The sequence below is a fragment of the Sycon ciliatum genome, chromosome 13, assembly GCF_964019385.1.
Source record: "Sycon ciliatum chromosome 13, ocSycCili1.1, whole genome shotgun sequence".
Lineage (NCBI taxonomy): Eukaryota > Metazoa > Porifera > Calcarea > Leucosolenida > Sycettidae > Sycon > Sycon ciliatum.
The window spans coordinates 809,257-833,381 of NC_088655.1; the positions used below are offsets into that span (position 1 = coordinate 809,257).

The 24,125-nt window shown below is 47.6% G+C and overlaps 1 protein-coding gene across 1 annotated transcript in view; it reads right to left on the minus strand.

Annotated features, from left to right (window-relative positions):
• The window catches only part of LOC135830118 (mucin-6-like), a 28,120-nt gene extending 11,669 nt beyond the window's left edge, over positions 1 to 16,451 (minus strand). The window contains exons 1-2 of the mRNA XM_065342509.1: positions 15,730 to 16,451; positions 13,811 to 15,370 (exon numbers count right to left, since the gene is read on the minus strand). Of these exons, the coding sequence (XP_065198581.1) occupies positions 13,811 to 14,346 (536 nt within the window). The 5' untranslated portion in view covers positions 14,347 to 15,370; positions 15,730 to 16,451. The remainder of the gene's footprint in view (positions 1 to 13,810; positions 15,371 to 15,729) is intronic.
• Positions 16,452 to 24,125: the final 7,674 nt, after the last annotated feature.

Genomic DNA, 24,125 nt, shown 5'->3' on the forward strand with positions numbered 1-24,125 from the left:
AGATTTTATGCGCAGATGGAGAAAAAGCGCAGAATTTTTGTAATGAGATGAAAAGCAGAAATAATAAGAAATGATAAGAAAAGATGAAATGAAAGCCTGCTCACAACCCCGCCCAGCCTTGCGAACTGGGTATGGTGGATTAAGAACCCGGTTCAACGCTCGAGCAAGCGCTCTCCACTCAAGGTGTTCACAGCAACTGATAGGAACTCATATGGGGAAATTATAGAAAAGAAATAATAAGATAAAGAGAATAAATTTCAACGCACCTCAATAAACGGAGCCCCACATACAGTACCTCAGAAAAGTGGAGAGAGAGAGAGAGTGGAGAGAGAGAGAGAGAGAGAGAGAGAGAGAGAGAGAGAGAGAGAGAGAGAGAGAGAGAGAGAGAGAGAGAGAGAGAGAAAAGAGAGAGAGAGAGAGGGAGAGAGACAGAGAAAGAGAGACAGAGAGAGAGACAGAGAGACAGAGAGAGAGAGAGAGAGAGAGAGAGAGAGAGAGAGAGAGAGAGAGAGAGAGAGAGAGAGAGAGAGAGAGAGAGAGAGAGAGAGAGAGAGAGAGAGAGATAGAGAGAGAGAGAGAGAGAGAGAGAGAGAGAGAGAGAGAGAGAGAGAGAGAGAGAGAGAGAGAGAGAGACAGAGACAGAGACAGAGAGAGGAGGCAGACCACACTAACACAAGTATTATTTGTGAGCATACACATCTTAACAGCATCCAGAAAAAGGTGAGTGAGAAATGTGTGTGTGTGTTCGGAGGAGGGGGGGGGGGAGGAATTCCACCTCAGGCTAGATAGCAGTATCAATCAAAAGTACAATCACTTCAACTCAAATTGTATCTGTTCATACAGGAGAAACCCAAGCTAAACTGTATCTGTTCATACAGGAGAAACCCAAGCTAAACTGTATCTGTTCATACAGGAGAATCCCAAGCTGGGGAATTTTCAAAAAATTATCTTCAGATCATGATTCTCCATGTCATCGCCATCAGCCTAATCAGACGCGCCATTATAGCTAAAATACCCATCACAAGACGACGCCAGGCACAATCAGATTCTCACACCACATCAAACGCGCTGCTGTTACCTGCCGGCTTATGAAGTGCTTTCAGCGTTTTCAGTATGACTAGCGGCACATGCAAAACACACGCGCTTGCACTCATCTTCATTAGCTCGGTACAATACACATACACATACGCGTACACGTACCGCGGCTCGATAGGGGTGGCTATGTTGCTGGTGCTGTGCACTGCCTAACCGTGAACACCAAATCAGGCCCGGCTCCTTGAGAGGAGCATTCTCCCAAGGATGCACATGAGTTATATGTGTCCCCTGATATCGTGTTTGTCTCTGATTGTTCATCTAGTGCTTGAGCACTTGACATGCTAATTCAGTTACTTGAAGAATTCAACAATTCAAAAATGAACAAGTACACTTGACCAAAGTACCACTCTGAAAGTGAGAAAGGAAGAAAGAATGGAGAGAGAGGGGGGGTATGAGATTAACATTATAGAACCATGTTAGGCCCCAAGTTGTCGTTACAAAATTGAACAAGAGCTTGAGAGTGGCAGTGGCTACTGTTTGAGTCAATATCAACTCATCACGTTGCACTCTTTGCGGCACGGATGAACAAGGACATATTTCTTTCCACCACTCTAGCTTGTTTTGCATATCCGCTCTCTCGGATTCCCTACAAAGTGTTCAGCATCACACAATTCTAAAACCACCATTGCACCATAGCATGATTGCACCATGGCATACTTTTCTACTGTGAGAAATCTACCACTTCATTTACATGCACAGCGGGTAGAGAACATAACAAAACTAGCACGTCTATCCCCCCCCCCCACCCCATAACAGGCACACACATCTGCGGTTTTGCAGTGTACTCAAAGCATTAATTTTCCTACAAGTAATTCGTTTATGGTCCGTCTGGAGTTTGGAGATCTATGCCTGCTCTGGTTTGGACAAGACACGGCAGGAACAGGTGACCCTGGAGGTAAGCGGCTTCACGCTCACCCCCCCCCCCCACACACACACTTGTCCCTCTATTCGTGTGCTCTGTCTCTCCCGTGGAGATACGTATGACCTACATGTACATTCAACATGCTAAACAACACTCTAACCTCACACATTCCACCTCCCTCGTAGCTGCTCTGCTCAGATGCAACCTCTGCCTCACACTCCGTCAACCCCTGCCTCACACTCTGTCAACCCCTGCCTCACACTCTGTCAACCCCTGCCTCACACTCGGTCAACCCCTGCCTCACACTCTGTCAACCCCTGGCTCACACTCTGTCAACCCCTGTCTCACACTCGGTCAACCCCTGCCTCACACTCTGGCAACCCCTGTCTCACACTCGGTCAACCCCTGCCTCACACTCTGTCAACCCCTGGCTCACACTCTGTCAACCCCTGTCTCACACTCGGTCAACCCCTGCCTCACACTCTGGCAACCCCTGTCTCACACTCGGTCAACCCCTGCCTCACACTCTGTCAACCCCTGCCTCACACTCAGATGAAACCCCTGCCTCACACTCGGCCAACCTCTTCCTCACACTTAGTGACTGACCATCGTTACAAGAATGACGGATGTTGGGATGTTCTCCCATCCAAACTTTACTCCTCCATGATGATTGGGGAAAGTGAGTTCTCAAGCACGAGGCTGTCACCGCAGCTAATCAGGCCCGGTACCCAGCGGCGATGACCAATCATCACTCAGGGAATATAGGACAGGCACTTGTAGCGGAAACATGGCATTGCGGGCTGCTCATTATGTTAACGTCATTAGCGCAGCTCTGAACTGCACTCAAACACATAGCCACATAGCTGTACACGTTCACACCACAGGATGCTAAGCTAGCTAGAAAGGGAGAAGTTGACGTGAGTGATGCCAGGAGTCTGGCATTCCAGGTCACTATATATCCACACACACAATCATGTGCAGCCAGAGCATAGTGCACTGTCTTCGAACTTAAGCACAGACCACTGGATCAGGACATGTCGTGGGCATTCACTTTGGCAAAGAACATCGTGTCAACCGAAGTCCACAAGTGCATACCATCAGTATTGTTGTATGCTTGGCTCCAGGGATAGTCAACCTCTAAGCGCTGCGCTTCAGATATTGTGTCACAAGCAGTTGACACACACACACACACACACACACTCTCTCTCTCTCTCTCTCACACACACACACACACACACACACACACACACACACACACACACACACACACTCTCTCTCTCTCTCTCTCTCTCTCACACACACACACACACACACACACACACACACACACACACACACACACACACACACACACACACACACACACACTCTCTCTCTCTCTCTCACACACACACACCCATACAAACACCGTGGATACAAGTCGGGGTTGTGTTGATCAGCCAGCTGACCTTGTACCCAGATACCCCAGTACACTGTCAACTCGGAATCGTTTGTGCCCGTTTCAGTTCGCGAATTGCAATGACAGCCAATTCTGCACCTGCAGACGTTTGCGATTGGAGTCAATTTGATGATTGACTCGACTCTACAGTTTCGTGTTTCGCGCCCACTTACTTTCGCGATTTCACGCCCATCGCGAAACCCGCGAACGTTTCATGATCGCAAAGGTTTCCGGGTTTACAGTAGCTGCCCGTGTAAGGGGGGGGGAGGGGTGGAGGGGGAGGGGGGGAGGGGTGGAGGGGGAGGGGGGGAGGGGTGGAGGGGGAGGGGGGGGAGGGGTGGAGGGGGAGGGGGGGAGGGGTGGAGGGGGAGGGGGGGAGGGGTGGAGGGGGAGGGGTAACTGCCCGTTTAGAGGGGGGAGGGCGAGGGGTAACTGCCCGTTTAGAGGGGGGAGGGCGAGGGGTAACTGCGGTGGAAGGAGGGGGGGGGGGGGTGATGATCCCGAAGTCCAAGAAGCCATGGAAATACAAAGTTGCCGGCAGAGCATTTTTTTTTAAATCATGGAAAAGGCAAAAGGTACATGTGGATTGGGGCGAATGGCTAACCTATGATATTGAGTCATCATTACCAAACAAACACTAGCTGGAGTTGTTTACTGGGAGACCAAAATGTAATACTAGTGGGAAAAAATGAACAGCGTGAAGTTTGTTCTTTTCTTGATCGCTAGCACAAAGCATAGCGCTGTTGGAGTTCGCTCTTACACTAAACACTTTGCTAGACACGAGTAGAAGTTCTCAGGCACGCGTGGTGCATGTACATCTGTGCTGTGTAACAGGAGGGCATCCTGACAAAACTACCAGCCATCCGGTCTTTGTGTTAAAACATGTGATCACCAGCAAACTAGTATACAGCAAGATTGTACACAGTCACACAGTCACACAGTCACAATTCACACCTCACAGTGGAATAACAAGAGGCCAATTTGGCCGGTTCCACCCAAAACCTTCACAGAGCACGGGGTACGCACGGGAACCCATGGGTGACCTTGTATCATTTGAGATTTAGTCCTCGTGCACAAAACATGTTCAGGACACAAGTTATTGGTTCTTGCTCTGCAAGTACCGTTGATGGTGTTCTCACTATGCACCCGTGCCTGAAGGCCAGGGTAATTGTGTACTGTAAAAGCAGTATTCCAACGAGTTGCAACTATAATGATTTCCTAAAATTGACTAGTTTACATGTGCCAAAGGTAGCGATTCTCTCTCCTTCTCAACCTTGACTGGAAGTATTTTCCAACTTTGGTCTTATCCCCCACTGTCGACCTATAGTGGTAGACACTGAGATCCGAGCCCAGATCGAGGCGCTCGCATTGCAACAACCCAGCACACGCTTGCAACACTGTGAATTAGAGACCGCTAGAATTAGAGTCCGCTAGAATCGGTGCTGCCTGCACTTGAGCACGGACACCAGAGGTCGGATTTCAGTTGCCATTATAGGAGATGCTTGACATCACACTCACTTAAGCCCTCCATCTCTCCCATCACCACTCATCAAACCACCTAGTAACAGTGTTCATTGGTTGTACATTGGTAATCTAACACAAAACTGAAAGGATATCCGTGACAGAATCGTGCAGACCAATACTGCAGTGATGTAACATAATCCACGGGGAGTCCTGTTCGCGACTTGTCAGTTTGGAAACTTGGACAATGGTGGAGCCAGGTGAAAGTGATCCAGGCATGTTGCACTTTGTCCGGACATTGTCCTGTCAGTTCATGACAACACCAGGAGAGCAGAAGAGCCTGATTTTCTCACCGGGACGTCCACTGGTATTTCCGCCATGCACTCTCGCTCCCGCAATCGCTCCCGCAATCACGCGTGCTCACTCTTGGGTCTCGTGTTAGCGTCAAGAACTCGTCCTTGTAATGGGCTATGTACATTGCACATAGGTGTGACGGTGTTGACAATGCAATCATGCTAGTCTGCAGTAGTCGCTATTGTATGCCACAGCCACACATCACCTATTTCCTATACAAGTACAAATAGGGTATGAACAGTGCACGTTCCGCCTATAAGCACTAGTGACTAGTCCTATAAGCACTAGTGACTAATGCTTAGGCAGTTAGTTCAGTAGTTACCTTGGTGCAGGAACTACACTAGTAACATGTCTATAGATAGTTCACTAGTCACTCGTGTACAGGGATCAGGATAGCTACTAGCGTACTGGCAGAACACTAGTCACTCGTGTACAGGGATTAGGATAGCTACTAGCGTACTGGCAGAACACTAGTCACTCGTGTACAGGGAGATAGGATAGCTACTAGCGTACTGGCAGAACACTAGTCACTCGTGTACAAGTGATACTGTAGCTACTAGTGCGTGGACAGCTCAATAATCACTAGCGTATTGAATATAACAGTGACTGGAGGTCTGCCTATGCACAGAGACGGGATGCCGACTGGTGCGCAGTATCTGCTAGTGTATACACAACACACACAGACTCTGATCACTAGCTAGTAACACACCGTACACACACTTGTAGGGAGTAGTTGTGACTGGTAACACTTTGCACATGACAACAACATGAAAGATAACACTAACTAAACATACAAGTGCAGTACAAGGACTCCCCACTGCTTTCTCCGGCTCTGTGTGGAACACATCCATGTTATCCTATACCTAGTACCTTAGCAGGACAACGGGTACTTTGCTAACGTCAGTTTGTAGTTTCTTTGTGCAGCACACAGTCATGCATACACGTGCACATCACTAAGACTGACTGCTCTCTAGCCCGTCTACAAGGCTGTAGATATGACGTATAAGCTGCATGCATACAAACGTATGTCCGTGAGCAATTTAACTGTCGATGGTTCGTGTGCTCACGCATCCAAGGGGGAACGGTAGCAGTCAAGCAAATGAGTTCTGCCAGTGCGGCGGACTCTTGGCAATGATGCCCCCTTTTCACGGCCCTGGATGTGCACGACCCCCACACATCTTGCTGTGCACATGACATTAGATTGTCATTACAGCATGCATACCCCTCCCCCCCCCCCCCCCCCCCCCACACACACCATTGACCATTGACCATTGGACGCCCATCGCCAGAGGCGATGATAGCGATGCTACAGCAGAAGCCATAGCAACTTGTGCTGGGATTGCACCATTCAACAGCTTGCAAGGCTGAAGAATTGACCACCACTATTCAGCCTGGTCTACACCACACAGCTTTGAAGTGGCTTTTTTCTGGCCAGTGAATCCCTACTTTTCACTGGCCCACACACACACATGCACGTACACACACACACACACACACACACACACACACACACACACACACACACACACACATGCATGCACACACACACACACACACACACACACACACACACAGTGTGGAATACGGCAAGTCGAGCGTTCGAGTCTGACAACGCACGACCTATACCCATTGTGCTGAGCAGCACCTGACCCAGGAGCTCTGCAGCAGTACACAACACTGTACAACCACAGACCTTGGGCCCATTAGCTTTGCAGTGGTTTGCACTGCTATACAACCCCTCTCTCTGACCAGTGAGCTTTGCAGTGGTTTGCACTGCTATACAATCCCTCTCTCTCTCTGACCAGTGAGCCTTGCAGCAGTACACCGAGCTAACCAACACCAGACGTAACCTGTCAGCTAGATATACAGCGGCAGCACTTGCTAAAATGATATCCAACCCCAAATCTCTGGCCAGTGAGCTGTGCAGCGGTACAAAAATAGATACAGTTGAACATCGATTATCCGACCACCTCTGGGCAGACAACTGTCAGGCGGTGTTCAGATAAGGCAAATGTTCCGCATAAGAAAACACACTGTAAATACATGTACATGTACATTGTAAATAGAATAGAGTGCTACTTTTCAAAATTTTCGTATTTTTTGAATGGCTCACTACATGCACAGTGCGTACTCTACGGCACGTGCGCCCAAAAAAACTGTTACAGATAATCGAATGGTCGGATAGTCGATGTGCGGATAATCGATGTTCAACTGTACAACCCCAAATCTCCGGCCAGTGAGCTGTGCAGCGGTACAAAAATCGATACAACCCCAAATCTCCGGCCAGTGAGCTGTGCAGCGGTACACAAATCGATACAACCCCAAATCTCTGGCCAGTGAGCTGTGCAGCGGTACAAAAATCGATACAACCCCAAATCTCCGGCCAGTGAGCTGTGCAGCGGTACACAAATCGATACAACCCCAAATCTCTGGCCAGTGAGCTGTGCAGCGGTACAAAAATCGATACAACCCCAAATCTCTGGCCAGTGAGCTGTGCAGCGGTACACAAATCGATACAACCCCAGACTGTTCACCCGTACATCAGATGTGCAGAAGCACATGGTAGATATCCAACCCCAGACCTCGGGCCTCGGACTAGTAAGCTGTGGACTAGTAAGCTGTGGACTAGTACAGAATGCTAGCGGAATGATCACACGAGTGTCTTAGTGTGCAGCTCTCGGTGGACGTGTGGCACGTTTTCTAGACTCACATATACACATATGTACAGATTGATACACGCTGCATTCAGTTCTTTTTAGACAGGCCGTTATCAGAGTGAGAATACGTGTGTGTGTGTGTGTGCCGTGTTGTGTTTGGCTGGCAGGTGTCAACATGTCTCAGCGGGGCGCAATCGAAATCCTTGCCTGCACCCGTAGCAGGACAGTTCCATCGCTGAGATCAAGTAAACTCTCACCAGTGGCTGCACCATGAGCTGCACCAGTGGTTGCACCAGTAGCACTGGGATCAAACACTGATGGTGAGACATTATGGAGACCCCATTAGTTGACAAACACACACACGCACACACAAATCACATGCTAACAGAGCTGATAAGGTGACATTATGGAATCGTGCACGGTTCAATTGCAATCAGGCTGAATACACGGACCTCGTAACTGGGTGTCCCGTTTCAAACTGCGGTCGCAAAACAGACAACGCGCATCTTTGTCCGGGTATACACAAGATGTTCGCCATCAGCCTGTCAGCATTCTGAACATTCCCATCTCACACACGGCATGAACCCGAGTTGACAGGTGTTGCTCACCTTGCTCACACACACACACGCTCACACACACTCTCTCCAAGTAAGATTTTGGCAGGATCTCTACTACCTGTCATCTTGGCAGCCATCTAGAAATCCCATACATTGAACAGCAGAGACATCCACAGATATCTGCATGTATTAGGGGACCCTGCTACATTTGGAAAATTCACAGCAGTAGTCCACGGAGGAGAAGGGGACAGAGAGAGAGAGACTGTTTAGACGTGAAACCGACCAAACTGCAAAAGGAAGGAATGCTACTTTACCAAAGACAAACGCTTGGTATCGTTGCACGTCATGTCAACCTCTGACATTATGCATACTGCATGGCTGCATACCACAACACACTGGACAATGGCCAAGCTCAGAGTGTAAGGTGAGCTACAATGTCATTAGCGACAATGCCTGCAGGCCTGCTGTTCAGAGCGAGCATAACACCCTCCTCCTCAACTAGCTGCTGCGTGTGTGTAGCTGCACGCCTCCGTGTGTGTGTGTGTATGTGTGTGTGCGTGTGTATGTATGTGTGTGTGTGTGTATGTGTGTGTGGGAAATGCTTCAATCAAATCCTATTAATTTTATGTGTGCCCCATGCATAGGCTACTTGTAGTCATAATGGTGACATCACACTAATTCTGCTAATGACGTTTGTCTGATTATCATGTCCTGTGTCCTCTGGTAAATCCCGATCATAGGTTCCGAGCATCAGTCTACGTACAGCTGATACCAATCCAGATCAGTTCCGTGCTCCACTATCCCTATGTACGCCATAGTCCACTGGTGCTACAATGCAGTATTTGCCTGTCACGGTACGCAGGACTTCAGAGCTGGTGTTCGCCTGGTTGAACTTGTTGGATTCTTGAACTGGGCACAGAGCCAATGAACAACTGCGAGCATTTTTCTCCGTATGTCGAGCGCACAGATTTGCTAATTGCTAGTTGATTACTGCTCTAGATAGTCTTGTCTACACACAGACTCTGTAGGCAATAATTAACTACATGCATAGTGCTACCCTTACACGAACAACAACATACGCATGTACACACCCGGAGAAAGAGAGCCAGAGCGTGTAATATTACGAATGCACGCCTTCAGGCCATTGTCAATGCGGCTTACATCATGCAGTCTGCCCGCCAGAATACGCAATCGTTTGCAGCACTTGCGACATGCTCCGTTTTTCAAGGCCAATCATGCACAGACTGAAATCCATTCTAGGGAAATGACTCGACCATCCCAACCAGTCTTCTTCTCCTCACACGCATACACATGAGTATTTTGCTACACGTTCTCCATAGTAAACCCTCCACCACCACACCCACCACCACCACACCCACCAAACCCACCAAACCCACACCCACACACACACAGATCTAGTCCTCAATAGAAGCATATTCTTCCATGATCACGCACTGCAGAATACGTGATAGACTGCATTGCAACATCGGTTGGCCAGTGTACAGTGACCGGCATGTGCACTAGTCTAGTGAAATGCAGTATGGGACACACACACACGCACACGCACATGCACATGCACACACACACACACACACACACACACACACACACACACACACACACACACACACACACACAAGCACATGTACCATGTACCAGTCACACACACTGAGGCAGTGTGCAGAGCGAACAAGTAGACTACACGCCAATGCAGTGCAGGGCAGTGCAGGGCAGTGTGATGTAGTGTGATGCAGTGCAGGGCAGTGTGATGTAGCGTGATGTAGTGTGGCGTTGTGTATTGCGGTGAAATGTGGTGTTGCGTGATGCAATGTGGTGTTGTGTATCACAGTTCAGTATTGTCTGGCGTGGTATGGACCATGGACAGGTTCCATTGAACAAGCTGTAGTGTCTAAATGCTCATGTTAGTAATCTCACCCTAAATTAGGATGTGATTGGGATACCTGTGGTTAAAGTGTGCAGCCAGGGAGAGGGGAGAGTGAGGCACCATGCGTGTGAGGAAGAGAGAGAGAGAAAGAATAAAGAAAGATATAGAGAGAACTACAGAGAGTTCAAGGGAAGATCCGGTGACGTGGACAGAGAGTGAACAGTAGAGAGAAAACAGAGTTGGTTGAGCGCTGTGTTCAGCATGCCCAGTGTTTCTTCACCAACTAGCGCACATCTGCATGTGTGCAAGTAGGACAATGGCATGTGGCTGGGGGATGACAGCTTGTCAACATGTCACTTACACACAGTTCACCAACCTGTCAGCGCACCCAGCATGCACTGGGTAAATACTCTGCATACTACATGTATCATAGCTGGCACTGGTCTCCGGGGCGAAATCTAGCCAGCAACCGACCATACACATTCTGTACCGTGTAAAGGTGTAAAATATTATCTAAGATGCCGCTCACTCACGGTGGCTGTGCATGGCGTAGTGCTGCTACACATGGTGCTCTGCACAGTACTGGTGCATTGCGTAGTGTGGCTGCTCTGTCAGGGATTGTGCCTGCCCATGCAGGGTGGTATGATGGGCAGCGCCATGGCTTTGATGTAATGTGTAGTACTGCCCAATGTGGGGTGGCCCTTCAAGAACCGTCCAGGAATTCCTGGGAGAACTATGGCCCCCTGGTGTGCGTGTACCTCTATCAGATAGCAGCATCAGGTCTGTCACACTTAGCACTGCAGTGCTGGTGTCAGCTATTCATACACACTGATACACAGTGTAGTGCGGGTGTCAGCGCTCCCTGGGGCTTCAGCCAACTGTACCGTATAAGAGAACCACTCTCAGCAGAATGTCAACGGCCGGCTGTACTTATCACACGACCAAAGAGTACTTATTGCACGTCCAGGAAAAGTGTCTTTTGTGTCATTGCAAAGTGGTATTTGTCAGTAGGGTCTCACAGCATGCTCTTTTCATGCATTGCCCTTGAGTGCTTATTCTACGACACAGAACTACTCCCGGCATTATGCAAGAGTACATATCATATGGAAAAATAGTACTTCCCCAGATGCTACCTACATGAAGCCTACACATACATTACGTACATTGTACAGAGTAGATACTTTGACCCGAAGAAAGATAGTACCTATTCTTCCTAAAACCAGTGCCCGATACAGGATATAATGCCATTTGTAGCATGTGCACCACAGCTACACAAACATTAAACAAACTATCTTACAAAGGCACTTGGGTGCCACCACATACGACGACTGGAACATGCACGAATGCACCGCGCGAGTGTCACGCCCGCGAGCCCCGCTGCACAGACAGCAGGGCAGGTTCAAAATACGAACGCGTGTTGAAACGCCCCCCCCCCCCCCCATCTTTCACGGAGCAGTTGGTATGTTTCTGCCCTGTACATGCCCGTGTGGTGGCCTGAAAGGGGCTCTGGAGTACAGCCCAACTCAATGCAAAACCGGTTGACTGTTCAACACATTGGGACAAACATACTACTGGAACACTGGTGATATTTGATTGGGGGGGGGGGTAGTGATTTCCCACTCAGCTCAATTCCCCCATGAGACCCGTTTGGTGTTCACCGACTAGAGAGCCGACTTGGGACACACTAACCTGTGTGCTAAACTCAATCCAATAATTTAATTTGAAAAACCCGACGTTTTAGTGAAAACAATCCTTTCAGCTAAGCGGGTTACGTTTGAATCAGGGCTAAAGCTCGCCCAGAGCTATTCAGTGGAGTTTGCGGTGATGCTGAATGGGAGTATCGCCAACAAACTTTGCCCATTTGAACATTGTGCACACGCCACGGTTTCCGATCACAGCTAAGCACCACAGTAATCGCCAAATCTTGAGCAGTGCGCGGAAGTCTCGCATCCATACACATTCACTGGGGCTTTGGCCACGAGTTCAGAGCAGTACAAGCTGGCAAACACACCCACAGACACGACCCCAGCATGGCTGACAATACCCGCAGTATCCATCCAAGACCACTCTACAATCTATACTAACTTTATCATAGCAATCAACAACTTTACTACGTGTTGCAGGGTGCTAACCAACACCCAATGGAGGGTAAACTCTCCAAACATCCTTACAAGGTTTGGCTAGAGTATAGGCTATGCTAAAACAATAACTCTGCCTATGTATTAAATACAAACCAACTGGAAGCTTGTCCAATTCTCTACTCATGCATCTGCATGTACATTTTCCACACCAGTCTAAAAAAAACAGCATATATGTTTCTGACCTAAAGATTTTTGTTCCCATCTGATCTCTTAGGATTTCGTTCTAGGCCTTTTTCGAGAGAGAGAGAGAGAGAGAGAGAGAGAGAGAGAGAGAGAGAGAGAGAGAGAGAGAGAGAGAGAGAGAGAGAGAGAGAGAGAGAGAGAGAGAGAGAGAGAGAGAGAAAGAGAGAGAGAGAGATAGAGTGTGTGTGTGTGAGAGAGAGAGGGGTTTTCTCCTCTTTTGGTGAGAGCAGGGCCAGAAGCAATAATTCATTCTGCATGGCTGCTGCTTGCTGGGTTGCTAACACCTCAGACACCACCCCTTTACGCATGGATACTTGCTAAGCTAACATCGCCTGGAGCAGTGTGCCCAATTCTTATCTAGTTACAAAGTGGAAAGCAGGCAGGTGGCCCTACGATCGGAGTCAACCATGACACTCGACATGCCTGACCGTGTTGTAACAACACACACACACACACATACACGTGTACACAATACACACGTTCGCCACTAAGCTATCCAACAAGCAAGGGCACGCGGACACGGGCAAATCCACACAGGCGAGACTGCGATCTAGACCGTAGTACCACACGGTGGGGAAACAAAGACGAGCGAAACACCTGACTGAAACAACTCCAACGCTACGTCCACGACCGAACGTCTTCCGGACATCCCATCCACGGACGATAACTACACTTTCGAACAACTATCAATGACGAAGAGTAGTAGGTCTCGAATGGATCGGGACAAGACTAGGGACTAGAACAAATATTCGACCAAAAACACCGTTTCTATGAGAAGACAACCCGGGGGAACTCTTCAGCACCACATACGAACCTTTTTTCACCTTCGAATCCCAGAAGAATTATAATAAAATTAGAGAAGACCTTGGCCTAACTTTCGAGACCGTAGCAGTGTCCGCAGCCTTCTGCTTGCTTCGATGAAAAGAAAATTAATAATTTCAGTTGCAGAAGCGACGACCCTACGCCAAGGTCTATCCCGTTACACTCGGCAAATGGAAAACTACGTATCCAAAGATTTATGCTGCATTCAGCCGGACCTTTGGAGACGGTTACGCCAAGGTAACCATGCGAAATGCTTCAAGTGCAACGGGAGAACTTGGAGCAAACCTTCGGAATATTCTTGCCTAAAAACCCCCAGCTAAAAGACAAACATCTAAAAACTCAACAAAGTTCTTACCTGACCGTTAGCTGATGCATTAGAAGAATGGCTTCATCGCTGCAGTTGTGCTCCGCTCGTAGCGACTGCACAGCGTCGAAGAAGGCCGTCAGCTGCTCTTCTTTCTCCACTGGTATCGTGCGCTTTGCTCCGCGACGAACGCGCACCCCGTGGCGGAGCTTCCAGCGTCGTAGCCATCCGTTACTGGCCGTGAACTTGCTGAGACACTGCTCCCTGGCGCGCTGCAGTGCGAACTCTTTCAGGTCATCGTCGGAGATCTTGAGACTGGCCGCGCGCCTCGCCGTGAAATATTGGTAAACCTCTTGGTCGAGTTTGGGCCAGGCTGCGCGATTTCCGCTGTACAAACGCAGCTTTCCTCGCGTCGGGCCGAAATTATTCTGAATAAGGATCGGTCGACTTTGCAGCCAATCTCTAACATGTTTGGGATTCAAATCGAACTCTCGGGCGGTCTTCTTCACAACTTCTCCATTCGCCAAATGCCAGTTGACCACCTTGAGCTTTTCGGACACGGAGAACGCTCTGCGAGTTTTGCCCATGGCTGCTGGAGCTGGAGGCCAGTGACCACGTCTTGCCAGGGCTCAGACACTCCGTCCGACAGTCATCTAGTTGTGCGCACACACTCCGATGCGTGGTATCTCGCCCGAGGGGAAAGCAGAAGGCCGCGCTATCAACTCTGACCAGGCCGCAGTCTATACTTGCGTGTAACAACTCTTCATTTCGTCCCGCGGACTAATTAGAACTTTGACACAAGGCAGTGAGTTTCTAAGGGTTGTTGCAGAAGCAGCTGCTGTGTTATACCGATACAGACCAAGTGGCAAGAACTCACAGAACGAAACAATACTCGCCGCTAATATGTTCGGAGTCAAACCTTCACGGCCATTAGGAGAATAGCGATGCTAATAAGCTCTCTGGTTAGCTGATCGGAAGGTTGTGCAGCCAGCAGATCAAATACATGAAGCAATTCAGCTTGATTGATGGTCTCAAGCACCGATGATCGACTGCGCACACAATAGCCAGCGCTGGGAAAATTAGGTTGGCCCCGGACCGCGTCTTCGACTGCTGCCGCCGCTTCTCTCAACCCCTGATGGTGGCAATCATCTTTGACGCCATCCGCAGTAGATCTATGCAGGATAAACTAGTTATGGTTTCGCTAACTGGAGCAGCAACACTAAGTCTCCAAGTAATTCCCCTGTGTGTGCCCGATAGCCAAACGCAGTAGTGCTCCTCCTGTAGCTGGGTACAAGGGTAAGCGTGCTCGGCTGAGAGATTGAGCATCAGTTTTCGGGATCAGTTGCTCAATGACATGGGTAGAGCACCATGCCGATGTTGATCTTGCTGCGCACAAGGACTGCTGGAGGTGATTGGTAATCGTGGGGGGTGTGGATTGGAGCAGTGAGGCTTAGCGGCTGTTCAGAACTGTGTCGGTGGATGGGCAGTTGGGAGATTTACCTGGTATCTCAGCCGACTCAGTCCGTGGTTTGCCAAGATGGTGTCAACCAGCTCGTATTGGACGCGAGCGATAGCTGCTATGTACATATGGGGATCGCCTGCAGTCGATCCCTGAGCAGAATAAGAAGAAAGACACATGGGCGGTAGCCTCAGAGAATCTGGAGTGGAAACTGCACATGGATCACTCCTCCTTGTGACTTCATTAAATCTACACGTGCATTATACTAGCGTGCAGAAAGGTCTAAGTCTCCAGGGACAGTAGAAACATGGAGAATCGATTTCGGAATTACAGCATCATAAGAGTGCACGTACATAATATTTATAGTACAATCTTGTCACGGCGGGGCCTTTCAAAGCTTTCAGAGTTTCATGAGAACCAAGACGGTCTGGAGAGACTGTCGCAATGTACGGAGTCGCAGAGGTATCAGACTCAGAGACACAGAGAGGCGAAAGCACCACACATTACCCACCGTTTACTGGCGCGCGGCCGCCATCTGCCAGCAAGAAGGTTGTGCCCCGGGGCGTGATGCAAGCTTGAAGCGCAATCTGTGTTCGCCGTGAAGTGTACGAGTGCGTGTGTGTGCCCTGTGTGTGCTGTTGTATCTTGCCCTGTCAGGCTGTGCTGTTATAACGCCTTGCAGTAGAGTACAGAGTGCAGAATTCGGCGGTAGTCTGCACACGATGTACACTAGACGTTGGGCACTACTGCTACAGCTCGCTAGCCTAAAGTGCAGGACTCGGGAGGTTGTTCGACGTTGCTGGCAGCCGGCTCGTTGCAAGCGCTGCGCTGACTGGGAACCTTCTCTGCAAGTACTGGCCTCTTCAGGTTGTTGTCAGTGTGGACAGGTCGAACTTGAAGATTTTGACCACCTTCTCTGGCCTAGAGTAGAGTAGACTAGAGATCTGGGTAGTATGTGCTAGCTTAGCTGTCACTAGGACGTACACCTACATTCTGCACACGCAGCGTACATGACAGCAGTTCTTAGAGGCAATCCCGTGACTCTTCTAAACCCAAAGTTCCCCGGCATCCAGTACAGTCCTCACTGGGCAAAGCAGCATTCCATTGTATTCCACTGGATAAAGGTAGGGAGCTCAACTAAAACTAAATCCACTGGTTGGACTACGGATATTCTGTATTACTACCTGCAAGACAGGCTTGAAAGGATATCAGCCCCACATCAACCCAGCTTGACGCTATTCATCTGTGCGTGGTTCGGAGAGGGTAACAAATATTTCTCACCACTCCATACACGGACGTTACTGCCAAGTAGGTCAATTGCAGCGCAAGATCTGTGACGACTGCCTCAGCGTATCGACTATAATACTGTGAGACGGTTAGAGCTTAGAATGGTGCCCTGCACTCCGGCGACTAGCTCTTCGCCCGATATTCACACTCTGTCAGTCCCACTCGGTGTACGTACGAGTATGATGGGGGTGGCGAAACTTCGTGCGAGCGTTTTAGTGTAGGGATTTCTGGCCGTTAAGTTACGTGCGATGGACGGTAGATGTTGGAATTTGCATTCACATTGAAAGACTTGCTGCCTCGAAAGATCACACAAAGTGGCGCGACTCGGGGCGGCAGCAGCGAGCCTGAAGAAACTCACTAAATCGTATTCAAAACTGACAGTCGCACGCGTTCGCGACAGGCGTGGAATGCTCTCCTGCTCGCGCGCAAACATACACGCACTCGCGTTACTGGCGTACACACAAAACATACAGAGAAAACTCGCCAAGGGCACGTGTCGGAAGAGGAGAAAATCATGTATGTGCCCCAAATACGTGCCGACAGAAACAGTTTTGTTCCCATGCTATGTGCTCTCCGATTACCTCATCCAATAACTCACATACCGTGCGCTAGTTGTAGCGTGCGGGTACGTGTGCGCTATGCTTCCCAATAATAGTACTCTACTAGCCCGGGTCATTTTGTCCCCCGGAAGAATAGTATGAGTCCTACTCGAGATCGACATGTAACTCTGTTCTACTGCTACACAGTCACTAGTAGTGCACTAGGTTTAGATTGGTGTACAATCATGTACATGCAGAGAGTCAGTGAACGGCATGACATAGGTTCTGTTTCTGCAGTACCGACACCTGGACACCACCATAGGAACGGAGTACTAGTACTAGTAGTAGTGCCCAGCAAGTACGACCCATACAGTACGCTAAAGCCCGCAGAACCATCAATCATAAGTACATGTAGTAGCACTAGCAGCGCTAAGAGCAATCGGTACCACTAAACCCTGGTCGCTACCATACGGGTTGATCTGGTGAGGGTGGCCACTAGAAATAGTGAGTTTCTCTAGTGGCTATGGTTCCGTGTACGGAGTACGTATGGTGCCAGTCGTCGTCACCTGGATGCCTACGTGCTCGTTTGTAAGACCGTGTAGCGTGCTGGCAGCGGAATTCCATCATCTCTACATCTCCACCACCATCGGGTTGTTAGTAAATCTTCTCTTTGCGCTATGCCTAATCCCGGATGTGCGCCAGCGCAAGGTGGATTAGTTGGATAGCCGGTACCTATCCGCCCGATCAAGTACAGCACAACGTCTACACGGTATGGCGTGAACGATGGAGCCTCATCGGCACATTGCCTGTGCAGTTAGAACGGCTGTGCATTGGCGACTGGAACTTAGCGGTGTGTGTGTCGCCAGGACACGCTCCGAAGACAGGGGGAACGTTTCTACACGTGGACGGAACGCTGGTCTTGCACACCTAACAGTAACACACTGCACTGTACTGTCAGTGGGCATGGGTGTATGACACTCAGTGTTACTGCTGTATGACACTTAACCACCCATGTACCATCATGTACCATCATGCGGTAAGCCGTGGAACACACTGGAGTCAGTTTTGAGTCAGTGCATACGAAATATCTAATAGGCCGTGTCAGTACACCATTGATTTGAGTTACCACACAACGTTTCAGTGCAGATCCTGGGCAGCTGCTTGGCTCGCCCCTCCAGGAACGACTTAGCAAATACACGAACATCAGTGTGACTTTCTTACTCTGGAGCCACTTTCCGTGGATGAGCGACCACCTAACAGGTCTGTCTACCGCCATAGAGATCGTGACAGGTAGACACATTTACATGGCGGTGTCATTGTTAGTAACTGTTTTCGTAACCCTGAAGCTGGCCGTGCGTTCCAACACAACTCCTGCTCAGTTACAGTAGATGAGTGGGATGGTGAGTGAGGAAGGCAGATTCCTGCTCGCTAGATCATCATGAGCGTTACTGAGGTCAGTAGGCAGTAGACACGCTGCACTGCTACGCTAGTGTCTGCTAGCCTAAAACCGCTAATCTAATGTCACGGATGTCATTAGCGCTCATTTATGTGATGCCCAACACTACCCATGTCCTGTCTGCAGTCGTAGTAATGATTTGTAGCGATGCACGGCCAGCAAGGAATAGCATCACAAACATCGCATGCAGAAAAGGCGAAATCCACTCGCGCTTCTCTGGGCCTCCTTATAATACCTGCGGTCGGTATTTTCGTTTGGGTCTTCTACAAGAACATCTCCTGTTGCTCCTCAACCAATGCCGATTTCGTGACCACAACAAATCGATATTCCATGATAGCTATTGGCTGTAACGTCTAGTCTTGCGTCTACTCGTGACGTTACAGTTGTGCTAGCGATAAAACCTGAGCGTGGCCGGGTTAGCAAGGCAGTTGAACTTGAGAACTGGCAGCTCGACGCAATCGTATAGTCGGTTGTAACTGGCAGATGTGCGAGCTTTACGTCGTCTACTTTACTGGCAGTTTAGTGACATGGTAATGCAGGTACGCAGACTCGACAGCTCATCCAACACCCACACACGCACACTCCCACATAATATAATGCTTTTCGTCCCTCTCAAGTGTGTGTAATATATTATACATGTACACACACGTGCACGCACACACACATACATGTACACGTACACACACATACACATACATGTACACATACACACACAGAGCTGAACACTGTGATAGCATTATCATAGATTGACAACAACTGCTCCTTCTTTTGCCTGTGTATTCCACTCATTGCCTTCGGGAAATTGAGCCTTCTACGGACGGTGGATGAACTTCACATGGTAATAGCGGAGTCATTATGATCGGATCCTCCAACTGGCTGTTGCAGAGCGCGGCGCTAGTCCGTGGCGGATAATAGTCCAAAAAGCAGTTGTTGGTGTAGTTTTATAGCAACAAGGGCCACTAATTGCACTGTATTTCCTATGTCGACATGTATGAGTAGAATATGAAATGATGATCGCAAGGCACACAACGAAAACAACTGCAATCGTTTCATATTTCACTCATACATGTACATGTCGAGATTGAGGAAATGCGCACAGTCCAAGCCGCATCTCTCGCCATTCATTCTTCAGCCAGCTGTTGTTCTTGAAAATTTATTTTGTATCGCAGACCAAACGGGCAATGGTACATACTATTATAATGGCGATAAAGTAACGGCCAAAAGCCAAGGATACAACAAGCAAGCCTCGACGAAAGAGAGAAAAACAGACTTCAAATACTCAAAAAGAAAAGAGAAAGGAAAAAAAGTACAAGAGAAAAAGGAAAGAGAACAAAAGACAAACATAACAAGCAGCGGTCAGAGGCTAAAATCGAAAACGAGGAATACAAAAACCGAGAGCAGATCGAGACCAGTGCACCTTTGTGCTGCCTCTTCCGCCTTCGTTCCAATTCTGAGTCACGTAGCCACACCTGCACAAGGTCTCAAGACTCTCTTGGACTTGTACTGCCACGAGAATGCTCTCGATTTGGTTATTCCTCTCTTTCGTTTTTAGCCTCTGACCGCTGGAACTCAGTTCCGGCATCGATCCACCTTGCTGCTTCAGTCACCAAGACAATTTTGTATCGCAATCCTAGATTGGCTAGGGTACCCCGTAAGGAGATCATAGGTGTGTGGGCACTGCCCTGTAGAAATATGGACAAATAATAATGATGAAAATACCCAATGCTGTAGACAGCAAGCTGTTTAGGCCATAAAGGCCTCATCAATACAGCTAGGAGCTTTAAGCAAGCCTAGCTACCAGCCATGGTGCAAAGAAGGCACCACAGACTAGGCATACAGGTACATGCATGCGGATAATGCCGGCAGAAAAATTGGTAGAATTCCGTACTTTTTCTGGGAAGTTTCATGCATGTTTGGTATGTGGATAAAGAAATGGTTTGCATGGTTCTGCCAGTTTCACTGCTCTTCGAGCAGAATCTGCCACCTTTTCCAGCATGCATGATGTAATTGGAAGGGAAACGCAGCGTCCGCAAGAGCTGGTGCGCACCAAAGTGGCTCGTCACTAGGTGCGACAGTTGTAAAATGCACGTAACGGTAACCGTTGAGCAAGCTTGCAAAGTCCCTTGCATCATGACTCATGAGCAATACTGCCGTCTGGTCTCTGCATTGAGTTTATGGGAGGACTGGTGGCAGTTGGCTTACGTAGTCGCCAGACGAACTGAGGGACGGGTGGTCATTACTTGAGAGCTAGTGTGGTCTTGATGCTGCGTATGCAAGGACGATGGTCAAGGTAGGACAGAGGTCAGAATGACTGAACACATAACATCAGCGCGGCTAAAAGTCAGTTTTGCAGCAACAAGGTATTGCAGCCGGAACTGCTGCCGGCTAGCGTGTAACTCTAAAACTGACAACCGCTACTACACAATCACCGCTACCGTTCACAATGCTACTACTCTACATGTACAGTGTACATGTATGTACCTACTCCAACCCTAAAATGTAAAAACGTCTTTACGCACACACAGCGTTCAGTATTGATCACGTGATCTAGCTGATCGTGCATCAGTACTGGCGCTGTCACAGTCACGTGACTGTTACCGGTCACGTGACACTAGTACAGTACTCAGTAGTCAGTAGTCAGTAGTAGTAGTAGTAAGGGGCCGTCCGCAAATATCGAACGTTTTTCACCAAACGAATTATTTTAGTTTAGACCCAACCCCTCCCTCCCTCCCCCTCAGAACGTAAAAAAAGTTTGACATATGCATGCATAATACAACAAAAGTTGCAAGTATGTAACTGCTCCTATGGGCATGCACATGTATCAATGTTTTCTGAAACGAAATTGGTCAACCCCCTCCCACCTAGGCCTTGACGGATTATGCTAATATTTTCGTGAAATTATGCTTTTCGCATTGCTGAAAAAATTGCAGAATTATGCTATTTTTTATGCTAAACGTTATCATATTATGCCGCATTATGCTCACATATGCTGCTAATGCATAATGGTTCTGTGCAAAATAACAGGGGGATTTCTTTTGTAGAGGGCGTTGTACTGTAGTAGCAAAAGTTCAACGGGGTCAACGCACCGTCCGACCTAGCTACGACCATCACTGATTGTAGTGGGCAGGACATGTTATCAAGGGAGTCGTAAACCTACAACTTCCTGGTGCATCTACAATGTAGGCCTTGACGGATTATGCTAATATTTTCGTGAAATTATGCTTTTCGCATTGCTGAAAAAATTGCAGAATTATGCTATTTTTATGCTAAAAGTTATCATATTATGCCGCATTATGCTCACATATGCTGCTAATGCATAATGGTTCTGTGCAAAATAACAGGGGAATTTTTTTGTAGAAGGCGTTGTACTGTAGTAGCAAAAGTTCAACGGGGTCAACGCACCGTCCGACCTAGCTACGCCCATCACTGATTGTAGTGGACTGGAAAAGTTATCAAGGGAGTCGTAAACCTACAACTTCCTAGTGCATCTACTTGTACTTGTACTTGTAGAACATGTACAACTGTATGGAATTTGATGCGAACAGGCGGATTATTACAATTTTATGCGATTTGTATGCAATTTGCCTCGAATTATGCGATTATTCGATTTTGGTAGGAATTATGCGAAAAATTATGCTAGCATAATCCGTCAAGGCCTACTACAATGCACTTGTATTTGTACTTGTGGAACATGTACACCTGTATGGAATTTGATGCGAACAGGCGGATTATTACAATTTTATGCGACTCGTATGCAATTTGCCTCGAATTATGCGAATATTCGATTTTGGTTAGGCCTTGACGGATTATGCTAGCATAATTTTTCGCATAATTCCTACCAAAATCGAATAATCGCATAATTCGAGGCAAATTGCATACAAATCGCATAAAATTGTAATAATCCGCCTGTTCGCATCACATTCCATACAGTTGTACATGTTATACAAGTACAAGTACAAGTAGATGCACTAAGAAGTTGTAGGTTTACGACTCCCTTGATAACATGTCCAGTCCACTACAATCAGTGATGGTCGTAGCTAGGTCGGACGGTGCGTTGACCACGTTGAACTTTTGCTACTACAGTACAACGCCCTCTACAAAAAAATTCCCCTGTTATTTTGCACAGAACCATTATGCATTAGCAGCATATGTGAGCATAATGCGGCATAATATGATAACTTTTAGCATAAAAATAGCATAATTCTGCAATTTTTTCAGCAATGCGAAAAGCATAATTTCACGAAAATATTAGCATAATCCGTCAAGGCCTAATTTTGGTAGGAATTATGCGAAAAATTATGCTAGCATAATCCGTCAAGGCCTACTCCCACCCCATAACGAAATTATTTCGTTTCGTGAAAAAAGTTCGATAATTGTGGACGACCCCTAAGAGGAAAATACTCCTACATTGTAAGTGCATGTAGATGTATGAATGTATGAATATAGCAGTCGACCTCCGGCTACGCGGGTCTAGAAGGCGCCTGACAGGCCTGTCGACGCAGGATGGTGCTGGGGTAGGCATCGGCCATTGAAAACTGAATTCCGTCTGTTTTACGTGGAATTTCTTGGAGTTTCCCAATGTATTGTACTTGAATAAAATTCTATTTTAACTTTCATGGTATCTCAAATTTTTCACGTCTACATGACTTTATTTTGCCCGTAAAAGAGGCCGTTACCCCGTAAAAAAATGTATGAATGTATGAATGTACATGTATGTATGAATGTACATGTATGAATGTATGAATGTATGAATGTATGAATGTATGAATGTACAATGTATGAATGTATGAATGTATGAATGTATGAATGTATGAATGTATGAATGTATGAATATATGAATGTATGAATGTACATGTATGAATGTATGAATGTATGAATGTATGAATGTATGAATGTATGAATGTATGAATGTATGAATGTATGAATGTATGAATGTATGTATGTACGAATGTACGAATGTATGAATGTATGAATGTATGAGTATGTATGAGTATGTATGAGTATGTATGAGTATGTATGAGTATGTATGAGTATGTATGAGTATGTATGAGTATGTAAGCAGTGTGTCGTGTTCTAGAAGCATACCTTCTAGTATTAGTAGTAAATTGTAGTGGGTTAGCTCTCGTGTTCTAGAAGCACACGTACAAGTATTAGTAGCAGACACGGGCAGAGGCATGTCTTCGACTTTGCATGCCTGTAGGCAATCTTATTAGGTAACGATTTCTTGTGAAGCTTTGGTGTTCAATCTTACATTTCAATTGAGTGTTCTATTTATTTCCGAATTTGGGTTTTCTTTTAGCTTTGACTCTTCCTTCATGCCATGGTTTTACACGATTGGCCCAACTGGTGTTGTGAATAAAGCCGTTCTCAAGTATTAGTAGCAGTAGGTTAGGGGCCGTCCGTAAATATCGAACTTTTTTCACCAAACGAATTATTTTAGTTTAGACCCAACCCCTCCCTCCCTCCCCCTCAGAACGTAAAAATTGTTGACATAGACATGCATAATATACAACAAAAGTCGCAAGTGTGTCGCTGCTCCTATGGCCATGTACATGTATCGAAGTTTTCTGAAACGAAATTGGTCAACCCCCTCCCACCCCATAACGAAATTATTTCGTTTCGTGA